Source organism: Piliocolobus tephrosceles, chromosome 5, assembly GCF_002776525.5.
Source record: "Piliocolobus tephrosceles isolate RC106 chromosome 5, ASM277652v3, whole genome shotgun sequence".
Lineage (NCBI taxonomy): Eukaryota > Metazoa > Chordata > Mammalia > Primates > Cercopithecidae > Piliocolobus > Piliocolobus tephrosceles.
In genome coordinates this window covers 63,249,686-63,266,469 of record NC_045438.1, presented here as the reverse complement: position 1 = coordinate 63,266,469, position 16,784 = coordinate 63,249,686, and the positions used below count along the sequence as shown (strand labels likewise).

The window sequence follows — 16,784 nt, the reverse complement described above, 5'->3', positions numbered from 1 at the left end:
ATGACTACTTAATTTGAGATTGTTGTTGTTGTTATTGTGGATTATGTGAGGGTCTTAAGTACATTTCATTTTAAACAGTAATTAAAATTTGGGGCCCCCAGTCAAAAAATTCTGAAAATGGCCCCATGCTACCTGACCTTCCACCTTTTTTCTTCTTTATCCCTTCATTTTTTAAAAGAACTCTTTGCCTCTGGTAACCACTAAATTGGCAAAGGGCAGAGATAGATGAAGGGAGAGGGAGTGGAGAGAAAGATAACTGGAGAGAGAGGGAGAGAGAATGGTGGAAGAGTATCTCACAGTTAAGGGACACATTTACTGAAAGAGTTTGTGAGGACCTAGCCAGTTGAATCTCAGTGCTTTTTGGATCTAGGACACTTTCTCAGACCAGTTTGCCTTTTAACAATTCCTCCACCAGCAGTCAGTCAGGGAACAGGGACTCAGACAGCAGCCTTTCAGCTCCTACATTGAGCAGATTAGCTAAACACTGCTTTTGTACAGCTACCCTCTCTCTCTTTCTCCTCATCCTATGTGGCCTGTGCTCCCCACACACCCTCCAGCGGGCAATGGGCTGCCCACACTCAGGACTGCCCAGGGCTTCTGAGAAGAGAAAGAGCTGACGCTTATGGTTCCTCATTGCTCAGGCCCTGCCCTCCAGCCCCACTGGCCCAGGGGGTTCCTATTAGCAGAAGCACTCTGATTTGTAGTTTTTATTTGTTTGTTTGTTTTCTGAGAGAGTCTTGCTCTGTCACCCAGGCTGGAGTTCAATGACATGATCTTGGCTCAGTACAGGCGTGCACCACCACACCTGGCTAACTTTTGTATTTTTAGTAGAGATTGGGTTTCATCATATTGGCCAGGCTGGTTTCAAACTCCTGGCCTCAAGTGATCCGCCCACCTTGGCCTCCCAGAGGGCTGGGATTACAGGCATGGACCACTGTGCCCGCCTGATTTGTTGTCTTTTATTAACATTTATATCTGCCTGCTATATAGGTGTGCCAGCTTACATCTTTTTTCCTTCTTAGCAGCTCCCTGCCGCTCCACAGGAGCACTGAGACCTGGGGCAGTTGGGTGATAGTTACTCCTATTTTTCTTCTACTCTGGTTAGATGGTGTTCAAATTTGTTTACACAGAGATAACTGCTCTCTTGCTTTGGATTGTATAAAGTCAGAAAAGACCCTGTGAATAAGCAGGAAGTGTTATCTTTTGTCGTTATTTTAAGTCAACAAGATAGAATTCTCTTGGTTTCCTAAACTTACTGAGTCCAGTTATATAAACCCCAAATGTTTTTATTCAACTTTTTATTGACACAGAAGAATTCAGCTTGATACATTTACACAAACTAAACACACTCAGTAACCAACATTCAAAAGAAAAAATAGGTCACTACTACCAGCATCATCAAATCGATCATTTCTGGGCTCCGAATCCACCATCATGGTCCCCTCTCAGCCACTGCCTCCTCTGGGCAACTACCAGCCCCACTTCTAACAGTGTGGATTAGTTTGAGCGGTATAACCAAGCTCCAGGTAATTGATAAGTGAAACAAAATTTAATATTTTTAAAAGAAAGGGACCTAGGAACTCATATAAACCTTGGGGATGGGCGATCCAGGGTAAGACAAGTAGAGTAGAGCCAAAGCAGTGTTTTTTCTTTCATGATTGCTAAAGCAAACGGTGACATTACAGCAGTGAGTCACATGCCGAGAGTGACAGAGGACCCTAGTGTACCTGTGGAGAAAATCATAGTAATAGAAGTGCACACATAACTGCTGCGTCACAAAGGTTCTGTGCTTGTGAGAATTTTTTTTTTTTTTGAGGTTGAGTCTCGCTCTGTCGCCAGGCTGGAGTGCAGTGGCGTTATCTCAGCTCACTGCAACCACTGCCTCCTGGGTTCAAGTGATTCCCCTGCCTCAGCTTCCCGAGCAGCTGGGACTACAGGTGCCCACCACCATACCCAGCTAATTTTTGTATTTTTAATAGAGACAGGGTTTCACCATGTTGGCCAGCATGGTCTCCATCTCTTGACATCGTGATCCACCCGCCTCTGCCTCCCAAAGTGCTGGGATTACAGGCATGAGCCACTGTGCCCGGCCGCTTGCAAGAATGTTTAATATTTGCTTTCTGACTTTCAAGGTGTCTTTCGTTGCATATGTGTGTGATCTGTTGCTTTTCAGATTAAATTGTGAGCACCAGAATTTCTGGGGTGAGATGTCCTGAACTCCCTTTTCCAGTTGTCATGTAGGATGTGGGGAGACCCTGTTGGGTGATCTGGAAGAGCCAGGGCAGATACTGGCCAAGGTGACAGTGCTTGGAAGAGTCGTGGCCAGCCTGATGGATACGATACCTTAAACGTTCCATGTATTGTGTCTTCTTTAACGGGGTTGTCCTGTGGAAATAGACTGTGTCTTCAATGGGCTCTTAACAGGTCCATCAGCCAGAACAGACCTTAAAATATGGCTGTGCGTGTGTCCTTGATTATGCTGAAGTCATGGGTTAGTGTCATGAGACAAAATGTGAGGTAGCTAAGATTCTCAAGTGAATTTTTTTTTTTTTTTTTTTGAGACAGGGTCTTTCTCTGTCACCCGGGCTGGAATGCCGTGGTGCGACCTCTGCCTGCTGGGTTCAAGCAATTCTCCTGCCTCAGCCTCTTGAGTAGTTGGGACTACAGGCATGCACAACCATGCCTGGGTAATTTTTGTATTTTTAGTAGAGATGGGGTTTCATCATGTTGGCTAGGCTGGTCTTGAACTCCTGACCTCAGGTGATCCACCCGCGGCCTCCCAAAGTGCTGGGATTACAGGTGTAAGCCACCGCACCTGGCCCTCAAGTGAAAACTTAAACTTACTTGCAACATTCTCTGATTTCTAAAATTATTTGAATTTTATGAGAGAAACATGTTTGCTGTTTTTCTTTATAAAAGTCATTTTACTCCACAGCATGATAGAACATTTTGTAGAACTTGGCGTAAAAGAAATTGCTGAGTCATTTAGTTGTTTTCTCTTAAAGAATTAAACATGCTTTACATATGTCACTTTATTCTAAGTAGTCCCACGAGATGCATGTTTAAATGGGACACATAATTTATTAAATGTCAGTAGTAAAATGGAACCGAATTTTTGTTATACAGTTACTAATTTTGCACTAAGAAAATAATGCCTTTTATTGAGGAGCATTTGTGGGACTTTTATCTTGCCCTACAGAGAAAATTTGGTGATTCTCTTGTGAGGAAATTTGCTTTCCAAACCATGTTTTCCCTCTTTATAAAATCTTTTGGCTGAGTGTGGTAGCTCATGCCTGTAATTCTAGCACTTTGGGAAGCCAAGGCAGGAGAGCTCTTGAGCTCAGGAGTTTGAGACCAGCCTGGGCCACATAGGGAGACCCCATCTCTACAAAAAATAAAAAATTAGCTGGGTGTGGTGGTGCATGCCTGTAGTCCCAGCTACTAAGGAAGCTGAGGCTGGAGGATTGCATGAGACCGGGAAGTTAAGGCTGTAGTGAGCCATGATCGTACCATTGCACTCTAGCCTGGGTGACAGAATGAGACCCTATCTTAAAAAAAAAAAAAAAAAAAATTTCATTTAGTACAGTTTGGGTGTCTGTAGAAGGAGCCGTTTACTTTGTCTGCATGATTGTTATTTGACAGAGTTCTTGATCTTTGTTTCAGTCTCAGGGTACCTGCAGAATGCAGACATTTTGAGTTAAGAAAACCACACATCTGTCTTCAAAATTGAGATTACCCTCTGTATTTCATGTTTCATAATTGCACAGAAAACACCTATTTTCCTGTATTACACTCTCAGCTTTTCTGTTCCTATTAGCTTCATGGCCTAAGTAACATTCCTATGAATATTTTGCAACAAAGTGGGGAGGCTAAAAAGTAAAGTGACTATTTGTTAAACAAATATAGTGTGATTTATGCAGACAAACAAGTGTTACCTCCTTCAGAACAGACCCCTCAGAATCCAATATCTTAATTCTAGCAAGCCTGTGTCAGAGGCTAGGACCTTAAGTTTTGGGAAGAGTTAAAAGTAACTTGGGACCAAACCTAATAAATAAGGGCTGAGAAACTTACATGGGGAAAGGAACTGGCATTTCTTGAGCTTCCATAATAGGAATTGTGTTTATGGGAATGGCCCTGTAAGAACTGTCTCTGTGTTATAGCTGGGCGGGTTCGGAGAAGTAAATGACCTGCACAAGTTCACATAACTAGTGAGTGGGTCCTTCTCCAGGTCTCCAAAAGTGATTTATGCTTTCTTCCGTATTATGATGATTATTTTATTTACTGTTTTTTTCTAGCTGTGTTAGAAAAATGTGTCTTTAATATCATAGAACAATTTTTTTGGTCTGGTTTATAAACCGATCCTAAATACAAATGAACAAGAGGAAATAAACATTTTAAGAATGTCATCATTATTGAAATGAACAACTTCTTGGAAGGAACACCCTAATATAGATGTCTATGTTCTATTCATGTATGTGAGAAAACAAGTGTTTGAGATTATGCGTCATACGTGATAAATGACTTCACCCAATTTTCCAAATTATATGACTTGGATTTCACACTGGATGTTTCAAAAATTTGTTGATTAACTTATTGGATAGTGAGTCACTCATTCACATATTATGGAAGTGGCTTTAGGAATGTTAACTTGATTATTTTTGGTTACAGCTAAAAGCACTTGCTGCTATAAGGTTGTTCTTTCATAGGCAAATAACTGTGCTGACATTGGAGGCAGGAAGGATAAAAGCACCAGGTAACTCTAAAACTAGGAGCTTAGTCACCCTATGAGGGTCTGGCACCAGGTCAGAGGCCACTCAGATTAGAGGGAGTTCTGGGTGGCACAGAACTTGGTGCAGGTGTTTTTTAAAAAGTTTTTAAGGAATTAGAATTTTGTTAATAATGTTCCTCTACTAAGAGTATCAACATCGACACTTAAGAAAAAAAGGGGGTAAAAATAGGGAGTATCAGCATAGAATTTCTGAGATGTAAAAAGTAAAACATTTTCGGCCGGGCGCAGTGGCACACGCCTGTAATCCCAGCACTTTGGGAGGCTGAGGTGGGTGGATCGCCTGAGGTCAGGAGTTCACGACTAGTCTGACTAACAGGGTGAAACCTCATCTCTACTAAATCCAAAAAAAAAGCCAGGTGTGCTGGTGCATGCCTGTAATCCGAGCTACTTGGGAGGCTGAAACAGGAGAATTGCTTGAACCCAGGAGGCGGAGGTTGTGGTGAGCCGAGATTGCGCCATTGCACTCCAGCCTGAGCAACAAGAGTGAAACTCCATCTCAAAAAAAAAAAAAAAAAAAAAAAAACGAAAATTACCTGGGTGTGGTGGTAAGCTCCTGTAATCCCAGCTACTCAGGAGGCTGAGGCTGGAGAATCTTTGAACCTGGGAGGCAGAGGTTGCAGTGAGCCAAGATCGCACCATTTCGAATCTCCGTCTCTAAATAAATAAATAAATAAAACACTTTCATATCATAAGTCTAAGACAACTTCTTGCTTTTATGTTTTATGACTTTTTTACCTAACTTATTTAAAAATGTTGATATCATTAAAAAATAACATTTGTGGCATCCAAAATACATAAATGTACCACTTATATTCCACATAATTCTTGGTACATATAGGTGCTCAATAAATGTTTTCTGAACTGACTTGAACTCAGACATTTGCAAAGCATGTTGAATATGCTATATGTAATTTTGTAGTCTTTTTTTTTTTTTTGAGATGGAGTTTGTTCTGTCGCCCAGGCTGGAGTGCAGTGGTACAATCTTGGCTCCCTGCAGCCTCCAACTCCTGGGTTCAAGCGATTCTCCTGCCACAGCCTACTGAGTAGCTGAGACTACAGGCATGCGCCACCATGCCCAGCCAATTTTTGTATTTTTAGTAGAGACGGAGTTTCACCATATTGGTCAGGCTGGTCTTGAACTCCTGACCTCGGTGATCCACCTGCCTCGGCCTCCCAAAATGCTGGGATTACAGGCATGAGCCACTGCGCCCAGCCAATTTTGTAGTCTTTTATACAGATAATATTGGTTTCTAGCATGTGTAAACTGTTTTACTCAAGTATGCTAATAGCACAGTAGAGCAGTTAATACAATATGATTGAGAAAAACAATTAAAAAATGCTTTATATCTACATATATCACATTATGTAAGATGGGCCAGTGAGCTGGTAGAATCAGGAAGCCAAGATGAAGCCAGGCGGATAGGCCTCATGCTCTTCTGGAAGGCTAGCTCTGAGGTAAGTGTTGTTTGAGACACAGAAAGTCATTCCAATTATTTAAAAAATCTCTTTCCAGAAACCGAAAGTTCCAGCATCTCCCACCAGAGAGGAGGATTCCTGCTTTTCCTTTCCTAAGCCCCCAGTGGACTCTGCGAAGATTAGAAGAATAAGCAGTGCCAGGGCTCGCTTATTCAGGGCTGCCTCCCAGGGGGCCCTTCTGCCGGACAGATCCCGTCCTCCCTCTGACTGTAAGGTCATGTAACATCCTATAATCTCTGGGGACAGGCATGCTTCTTGAATTTGCACACAAAAGCTATTTTTATATGATTTTTCCTAACCCTGGATGATATTAACTAAGAGTTAGTTTTATATTAACTAAGAGTTATATTATATTATATTATATTATATTATATTATATTATATTATATTATATTATATTATATATATTATAAAGAGTTAATATATCTTTATATTAACTAAGAGTTAGTTAATATTGGGAAAAAGCTGGTTAAAAAACATTGTGCATATATTTTTCCGGGTGCTTATAAGGAATACCTAAATATCACAGTTGGTAGGAAAAGAAAATTAGGATAAGTGGCTGGGCGCGGTGGCTCATGCCTGTAATCCCAGCACTTTGAGAGGCCAAAGCAGGCAGATCACCTGAGATCAGGAGTTCGAGACCAGCCTGGACAACATGGTAAAACCCCGTCTCTACTAAAAATACAAAAATTAGCCAGGTGTGGTGGCGTGTGCCTGTAATCCCAGCTACTCGGGAGGCTGAGGCAGGAGAATTGCTTGAAACCAGAAGGTGGAGGTTGCAGTAAGCTGAGATCGTGCCACTGCACCCCAGCCTGGGTGACGAGTGAGACTCCATCTCAACAAAAAAGAAAAAAAGGAACATTAGGATAAGTATTCCCTAGTGGATAGTTGATGTATATCAGAAATAAATAATTTTTAAATTAGAGTTCAAAAAGTTGTTAATTTTATTAGAAATTAACGAAAATGGTAAGATTCTTACAATGTTCATTAAGGTTATTTCTTTGAAAATACCCTTCTGATCCCATGTGAGCATGTAAGCAAAATTCGAATGGGACTTTTCCTACTGCCTGAGAATGCTGCCAGACACCTAAACCTGGGAACAGAGAGGCTAAAGATCACAGCCCGAGGAGTCCCACCAACAGTTGGAATCATTCCCCATCCAGGGCATATTAAGGGTTTCTCAAACTGCGGAAAAGGACCCAGAAGTGGGATGACAATCAATTTAGTGGATCACACCAGCATTTTAAAAAAATAAAGTAGAATAGAATATAATGGAAAATGTCAGAATACATAACACACAATAGGGGTAAGTTTTGCTTCAGGAGACTTGACTTTGGTCTTCAGTGTGTGTTCAGGGTCATATTACAAACGATTTCTGACTGTGTGTGGTCAAAAAAAGTTGGGAAACCACTTTACCAGGAGCTGACAGAACTGGTTCTCCCTCCATCAACAAGATTTGATGAAGAGAGATACGCTTACAGTCACTGAGAGATGGGGAGAGCCTGGAAGATACATACCAAAGATCACAGCCCCCACCTGAGCATCATACTTGATGGACAAGTATTTTTTTAAATTCATTTCCAACATTTAAAAAGTAGAAGAATCTCATGGAAGAATCTAGATTTATGACTCCTTGTGAAAAATCAGAAAATCTGGCAACACTGGGTCGCCGTTCCATGTGGCCACAACAGGGCGTGATTGGAGCTGAGTGGTACCCCCATTCTGTGGCCAGGATATGGTCTGCAGTCACCATGTCCCCGGCTTGTGCCATTCACTTGCCTGTTTGGTCCCTGATGAGGCTGAAGAGGTAGAATAAAGGAGGAAAAAGAATGAAAGAAAGGAAAGAAAGAAAGAGAAAGAGAGAGAGAAAGGGAGGAAGTGGGGAGGGGGGGAAGGAGGAAGGGAGGGAGAGAGGAAGGAAGGATGGAGCAAGGAGGAAGGGAGGGAGGGAAGAAAGGAGGAAAGGAAAGGAAAGAAAAAAGGAAGGAAAGAAGGAAAAGAAAGAGAAAAAAAGAAAAAGGAAAGAGACAGGGAGGGAGGGAGGAAGGAAGGAAGAAAAGAGGAGAGAAAAGACAAGACAATGAGGACGTGCAGGGTGTGTGCCTCACACTGTGATGCCGTGACCAAGTATATCATCAGGCAACTTGCTTTACCTCGATGTCCCAATTTGTTTCCTTTCTTACACTGGCAGTCAGTCTGATATTTATTGAACTCCTACTAAGTGCCAGGCACCATTCTAGGCCAACGGAGTTCTGCCCTCAGAGAGCTTACAATCTAGTGAGAGGAGATAGACAATAACAGGAGAACAAATAAGATAATTTGAGTGCTGATGAATGCTCTGAAGAAGATAAACAAGATAATGGACTTGAGAGTGACTGTGGTGGAGTAGTTTCCTTTAGCTCAGTGGCTCTGAAAGGTATCTTTGAGGAGCTGGCAGCTGAGTAGGAAGGTGACTCATGAGAAGGAGGCAGCTGTGTAAAAATCCATGGACCAAGTCTCCACATGAAAAGCAAGTGCAATGACCAGGCACAAGAGCAAGTGCCAGTAGTGGAGGACCCGGAGGTCCGGTGGCTGGAAATTGACTGATCAAGGGAAGTTGCAGGGAGCTGAGGCTACAGAACTGCCCAGGGCCTGGGAACATGGGAAACATACCCAGCTGTGTTCTACTTGTAGTGAAAAGGTAGGGGTTACAAAAGGGAGAGGCAACGTGACGTGTGTTTTTTCAACAACAGCAGTTCTCAACTGTAGCTGCCCATGAGAATCGCCTGAGGAGCTTTTCAAAAGCTCCACCCCCAGAGTCCCAGGTCAGCTCAGGTAAATCAGAAAGGGTTGGTAATTGCAGGAGCAAAGGGCTTGCCAAGATGGTGGGGGCTGGGACCTGGAGGTGAAGGGCACTTCTTATGAACAGGATGGCAGGATTGGTGCGAGGACTCCTACCTTGTTTTTCATTCTGTGTTCTTGCTTGTGAGGTTGAATACTGTGTGTGTGTTTCATGCATTTTTAACTTTTTGGAGTGCACACTAGAAAACCCTGCTGCTTGCACTGATGTGAAAGTGACCACAGAGATGAGTGCTTTGCCCACCATCCTCCTCCTCAGTGCTTCCCCAGTGGCTTAGCTCCTTCCCCCCTGGGGTACCTGACTGTTGTCTGCATGCTCTGGGAGATGCCCTGTGCAGCTGTCATTTCCCAGCACTGAGGCCAGCTTCACACCTTCAAGGTGCACTGAAGCATGTTTTCATCATGGCTCTTTTATCCACCCTGTTTGCAGTCACCCCTCTTCACCATTCAGGTCATCCCTGAGGTCTGGGCCAGCATTCAGGAAATACTGGCAGCAGAAACTCGTTGTTATTTTAAAAGCACATGTCATCCAATTATAAAGTTATAAAAAATATTTGAGCTCTCCAGCCTTGGAATCATTGTCATTTGTATAAGAGCTCCCTGGGTTTCGTTTCAGATCCTCTCTATTGTTTAGAAGAGGTAGGCTTTGTGGGGTAACTGAGACTGTAGAAAAGGAGGGCATCCCTTCATTTGCTGTGAAGTCATTTGTGACTGACACTACCCCACAGGCAGGGCCAGGGTGTGGTGGCAGGTTTGGAATTCCTGCTTTAAGAGAGTGAAAGAGGAAGAGATTGGTGTAGTCATCTCCACAAGGCCAGCAGTATAACTGCTTTGCGTTCACATAGGGCTTTTGGCTGGAGGCGGCACAGCTGTGAATGCTTCCCCAGTTATTTAAGCCAGACAAGAGGCCTGAGAGCAGTACCACCTCCTCAGCCATCCCTGTCAAACTCTCCGTCACCAAGCCCTACATGTGCTTCCTGACTAGGTCTTGAGTCTGCATTCTCCCTCACCACTGCCATGGTGCCTCCATTCCTCTTGCCTCATCCTGTTTTGCTGCTCTTAAACCACCGTCTGCTCACTGGGGTGCTGTGATGGTCTGCGGGTCGGTGGATGCAAGGCCCTCAGCCCGAGGAACAGCTAGTGGAGCCTGAGGATGCTGAGCTCCCAACACGACATGGCTATGAGCAGCAGGCGTTATCCCTTTATCCCAGGGGACCATGAAAAATGATCATTTTCTGTGTGTTCCATAAAGCACAAGAGGTCGGGAAGCAAATAAAGATCAGATTGCACCATCCTCTTGCTGAAAACCCTTCAGAGGCCCCACTGTGCCTACAGAAGTGTTTGCCAAACTGAGTTCCAGGGAACTCCAGGGAACACTTTTGGCAAAATGTTAATAGCTTTTCTTTGGAAAAAGCTTCAGTGCTCAAATAGGTCAGGGAAACACTGCCTACCCCTCATCTTCTTGGAGAGTCTTTGTGCACATGAGTGTATTAAAGTGTTGGTAAAGAAATCTTTTAATTTTAATTCAACATAGCATTTCACAAACCTGCTGGACTGTGGGATCTGTCTTTTGGGAAAACAATTTGCAAAACACTAGCCTACTATGGAAGCTGGCAAACTTTTTCTGTAAAGGGCCAGATAGTAAATGTTTTAGACCTGGTCCTATGGTCTCTGCTCAACCTCCTCAGTTTTGTATTGTAGTGTGGAAGCAGCCATCCACCAATTTATGGCCAGTGAAACTTGAATTTCATGTAATTTTCATTTGTCAAAAAATATTGTTCTTTGATTTTTTTCTAACCATTTAAAAATGTAAAAACCGTTCTTAATTTGCAGGCTGCACGAAAACGAGGTGGGGCAGATTTGGTGGGGCTGTAGTTTGCTGAGCTCTGGTGGGGGTGGCGGGGGATGAAGTCCCAGCTCCTCCAAGTGCACAGCTGTGTTGTGATCTAGTCCCAGCCCAACATTCCAGGCTTTTCCCACGCCTGTCCTGGGCCTGCCCCCTCATGGTGGGTGCACCGGCAGGGTGGAACCCCTTTTTGTTCCCTACACCCACCCTGCTGTTTCAAACCTCAGGCAGAACCTGCTGTGTAATTTGCTGGGCCCAATGCTGAATGAAAATGTGGGGCCCTTTGTTCAAAGATTATTAAGAGTTTCCAGATAGCCACAGCAGAGCCTTAAAACAAGTGTGGGCCCTTCTAAAAGTGGGGCCCTGCCTGACTGTATCGGCAATACACACTTGAAGCTGGCTTTCACTCCAGACTTTTGTTCTCTTTTCTTCAAGCTGTTTACCTCTTATTAACCATTCAAAATGCTTCTCAGCCCCCACCTCTTCTGTGAAGCTTTCTCTGACCAACTCCTAACCCCTCAAGCTTTCTTCACTCTCTCTGCCCCCTCCTTACCTGACAGGGGCCACACTGGGCTTCATTTATCTCTTTACACATCTGCCCTCTTTGTCTCCCCTACTAGACAGAGCAACGTCGTTAAGAAAAGTGTTTTTCTCTATTTGTTGCCCAAGAGCCTATAACAGGGTGTGGTATATAACAGATATCAAATAAATATTTGTGAAACTAAACTGGTCCTGCATGGTAAGGCTGCTGAGAGCTGTTTCCTTTTGAAGTTTACCCATGATCCATTACAAAATTCATACAATGTGCTTCTACTATCTACCAAGAAGATACAGACCATAGTTACACATGCTCAGTTTCATCGGGGACATTCATCAGGAATGAGAGTGAGCTACAGCCCCCCACCTGGAGCTACCCCAGGGCAGCTCTTCGTTGTAGTAATAACTGACAAGCTTACTCCAGTAGATTTGAAGATAGACAGGTGTAGCTCCTCGACCAATAGTTATGGTTGGGTTTCCCTTCTAGAAGCTCCATGATGGCCAGGACTTGTTCACCATGGCTTCATCTGTGCAGTGAACAGCACCTGGCACATAGTGGTGGGAGCTTCATAAATATTCAAGGAGTGAATGAATAAGAGAAACGAATGCTAAAAGATAACGATAGGCTAAAAATACTTTGTAATCGGAAACAGAATGTGTGCTTCATAATTCAGTAGTAAAGTCATTGAAGGTGGTGTGGTGGTATGGAGAGAGCCCTAGCCCAGAAGTCAGGATTCTTGGGTTCCAATCATCATAATGACAATAACCTCTAGGTTTTGAGTGTGCTAGCACCATGTGAGTCACTTTACTAGGCCACATCATTTTAAATCTCACCACATCCCCAAGAGGTGGGGACCACAGAAGGTGGTGTGTTTTGAGCGTCCACATCACAGAGCCGGTGCTCAGGGGGGCCTGCACTCAAACCCAAGTCTGAGCCAAAGCCTGTGTTCTTCCCACCCTGTGGTCCTGGCTCTCCCTGTGACCTTAGGTCATTTAACCTTTGGGTTCTCAATTTTCTCATCTGAAAAAAAAAAAAAATAAGAAGCCTAGAATCTCTAAGGTTCCTTTCAGTTTTAAAATTTAGTGTTTTGAAAGCAGGGAGTTTGGTCAGAGGGGTAGAATAGGTGGTTTTGTTCTTATTAGTTTTTATTGGTTTGTTGGTTTCTTAATAAGTACAGAAAAGGAAAGGAAACCTTGAGTCATTTTGAAAAATCTTGCAAAACAGTAGGTATTTTTCTACATGAAACTCATCCCCACCCCCCACACACTGTATTATGGGAGATTTACTCTCTTCCCCTTTAACAAAATGTTTTCTCACAGACTGCAGCCTTGTAGCAGCATAGACAATAAGCTATTCCTAATACCAATTTGCTGATAAGGGAAGTGCTATATTATTATATGTCTAAGAATCTGGAGTCATAAACAAAAATGATGTCTTCTTGCAACTCTATCTTATCCCTCTTTAGAGGTGTGTTTCAGCGCCCTCTCCTTTCCGTTGCAGAGTAGTGGTCTACTAGGCTAGGCCTCCACAGTCCACCCCTCACCCCTCTAATCACCTCTCCTCCTCTTCGCCTCCTTGCACACTGCATTCCGGCTATTCCTTGAGCACCCCAGGCACAGTGGGTGCTGAAGAGTCCCCCACTTCAGCCTACCTTGGGGCCTCTGTACCAGCTGGTCTCTCTGTTCAAAATACTGACCCTGGTGGCTGGATGCCTCATCCCAGAAAGGATTTGTCCTCCCTACCCTACTGTACCCACGCTAATCCTAATCCCCTTGACCCTTCCCCACTTTTATACTTTGCTTTTTTCCCATAGCACTTATTATCTTATAACACGATATATACCTTATTTATTATGGTGATTGTTTGTCTTCTGTTTATTAGGATGTAAGCCCTGTGAGATCAGGGATCTGTTTTGATGCACACCAAATGCGTAGGACAGTGTTTGATATGGGGGAGCCACTCAGTAAATGTTTTTTGAATGAAAAATTCCATGATCAAATTCAGGAGGAAGAGCTGCTGTTATGCAACACAGGAGTACTCTGTGGACTAGGTAGTTTATAAGCCTGAAGTCGAGAGTTTGCCTTCAAGTAGACTCTAAGCTGATAGAGATAAGATTCTATACATTTTTACCTGCAGAATTGATGGTGCTAGGCTTAAGATACTGGTCTTGTGTATGCTCAGAAAGGCTTTGGCCATAAAATTCCAGAGTTAATTATAAGCAATGTATAACTTTAAAATCATATAAATTCTTAGATTGAAAAATAACATTGAAAGGTAGTGATTCCTAAAATAAGAATAACAAAACATTTTCTTGGTTATATTACAGCAAAGAAGACAGTGGAATCCAAAGAAACAGTTATGATGGGGGACTCTGTGGTGAAAATAAATGGGATTTATTTAACAAAATCAAATGCTATTTGCCACTTAAAGAGTCACCCACTTCAGCTAACTTATGATGGAGGCTTCGGTGAAATAAAGGAGCAAGAAATGTTCAAAGGAACAACATCCTTACCATCTCATCTCAAGAGTGGAGGGTCAGTATTCTTTTTATTTAATTTTCTGATCAGGATAATGATATCATTTACCAGTTTCATCTGTATCTTATATAGATGATTGGTTTGCTTTTTCTCTTTTATATAAGCAAATTTTATGTTAAGGGTACATGAATAGGAGAGACTACTTCTCATGGCCAAATCGAGTTGATTTTATATCATTCCTTATGTAATACTCAAGAAAACCTTTAGTCATGACTGTCACAGTGCTGCTTCTGTAGGACTATCAGAATAAGATTTAGTTGGACTATTCTAGCCATCCCTTGAGTGATAATCATTCCATTTGTGTGTTATTTGAGATTCTTGCGTGGCCTGGAATCTCCTATTGTCTCCCTTTGGGTTAGTTCACTGTCCTTAACTCCACAACAGTGGACACTTATCTTATTCTTCAGTAGATCTTGGATTAAATATGTATTTTGCAAACTAATGGCTAAAACAGAAGAGTCCTGTAGATTTCAGTTATCTGTGAGATCCCTCCATTAGTCCCTCATAAATGAATGATTGGGAAATACTTTATTTCATACCATGTTCCTAGATAGGGTTTCCTTGAGAATCATTCTTCCTACCATATTCAGGATCTGTGGAGAAATGCTTGCTGTTTGGACTGTGAATTCTTACCCTGGTGTTTTACTAAAGAAACCTTGAATAATTGGTGGCTGGAATGGGGGAAAGAGTGGAGAGAACAGGCTCTGTTTTCCAGTCCCAGCCAGTAATGATGCTGAGAGAGGCAGAATGTCTTGAACTGGACAGGTCACTCAGTTTAAGATATTTTTTTCTAGGACTTTCCATTGGGTCATCATGGATAACTGCCCGGTTCAGATTTGCTTAACAAGATTAAATTCCATGGGCCATTTTAAGATCAAGTATTTCTTACCCTCACGTTAGATTTTGGGTCTGATTTTGGCTTGGACACATGTAGCATGCTCAAAACTTTTCCCCCAAGTGGCTGCTTGGCAGCTTGTTTAGCTGAACCGACCTTGTCTGCTGACACAGCCTGAAGAGTGTCACACACACGGAATTTATATTAAGCAACCTAGTAGTCCTTGTAATGTTGTTTTGCATTCAGAACATTTTTTTAAATTAAAGGAAAAATGAAATGTCTCCTTAAGTGGAAGAGAACGACTTCAAATTGGGACTTTGGGAGTTGAGTAGAAAACATCAAACTGGCCATTGCAGACAAATCGTTTCCAGTTGGTGAATAAGAATAGGCTATGGACCTCAGAGCTTAAACATAAAAGGCAGCAGGAAAACTTGTGTTTCTTTCAGTATTTAAGTAAAAAGGAAACATTTATCTTGCTGCATCCATCCTTACAGTAATGAAAGTTGACTAGAAAAACCAGACAAGAGCTTTTTAATTTGTTTATTTGCAAACCTTCAGATGTGGCAGAATAATCTGGAAAGCCAGAGTTCATTATGTCTTCCTCATTCTGGAACTTCAGGGGCATTTTCAGTTACATGTTTTATCCCACAAACCGCAAAAGACAAATCAGTTAGCACTTCTTCCTCACTGTCCAAAATTATGAGGCGTTGGCAACAGCGCTAATTGTTTTCTTTGTGTTTTGTTAGGACGGCTTTTGCATCATATAAAGATTGTGTCTAAGTTGGGTTTGCAATGTACCCTGGCAAGGTTAACTTTCAGTAACATTTTTGCTTTATGAATCGCTACCTCCTTTAATCATTGGGTGGAATTTTGTTGGAGTGGTGCCAAAAAAGAAAAAAGTTTATATAGTAGGATTAAAACAAACCAGAAAATGGAAACTCTTAGCAATTCTTTCATTAATGACATTGATGAATCAGTCTGGGACACTTGATAATTGTTTCTTGTAAACATTTAAGTGACTAATTCCAAGAAACGATCTTTGCTATGCAATGGAGTATTCCCAGTTTTGATGCTAGAGCCCTACCCTCAATTAACATTTTTTCATCTTTAGACCATAAAGTGAAAATGAAGACTCTTGTCAGTGAGCTGGGCTGGCAGGAGCAGGGAGGGTTGAGAAGGAGTGTGTAAGTAGACTGTGGAAAGGGGACAGAGTGGGTGAGGACACACTCCTAGTGTGGGGACCTTGCAGGCTTGTCCAGTGTGAGAGTGGCCACCTGGGTGATGTGTGTTTGGCTGGGAGAGGAAGGAGCATTTTATTTCCATGAAACTGCAGTAATTGTATACTCTCATTTAAAATGTGGATAATTCAGATACGGGATGGACTGGAGTTCAACTTTATGCTGGTTATGGTGGAAAAAGGATTTGCTAAGCAAAGTATCATTGTAATCAATATTTTAGAGGACTGTTTAACTTTACAAAAGAGAACACACTGTCAAGCACTTATGGAACTGTCATCCTCAAACCTCGTGCCAGTTATAATAGTCTCTATATGCCCGTTTAGGGATTCATTTAAGGTCTGGCAGACTGCTCCTCAGCAATACTTCACCATCACTTGCTTTGTATTACTATATGGATTGAAAGTAATACAGCCGCCATTAACAAAATGTGTGTATGCTCCATCCATTCATCCACCCATCCACCCATCCACCCATTGACATATCTACCCATACATTCACGCACACACCCATTCATCCACCTATCCACCTATCCATCCACCCATTCACGCATCTACTCATGCACTCATCTGCCCACCCATCCACCTGTCTACCTACCCACCCATCCATCATTCATCCATCTATCCATCCATCTTTCCATCTGTCCATCCATCCATCCATCCATCCATCCATCCATCCATCCATCCATCC

At 42.5% G+C, this 16,784-nt stretch overlaps 1 protein-coding gene across 5 annotated transcripts in view; it reads left to right on the top strand.

The window, feature by feature from the left end:
• ARMC2 (armadillo repeat containing 2) overlaps positions 1-16,784 on the top strand; it is a 126,710-nt gene that overhangs the window by 14,235 nt on the left and 95,691 nt on the right. For all 5 annotated transcript variants that reach the window (XR_002730380.2, XM_023205973.2, XM_023205972.2 and 2 more), the window contains 2 exons: positions 6,303-6,474; positions 13,814-14,021. Coding sequence is in view for 4 of the 5 variants with exons in the window: in XM_023205972.2 (XP_023061740.2) it covers positions 6,303-6,474; positions 13,814-14,021 (380 nt within the window). In the remaining variant the exon portion in view is untranslated. The remainder of the gene's footprint in view (positions 1-6,302; positions 6,475-13,813; positions 14,022-16,784) is intronic.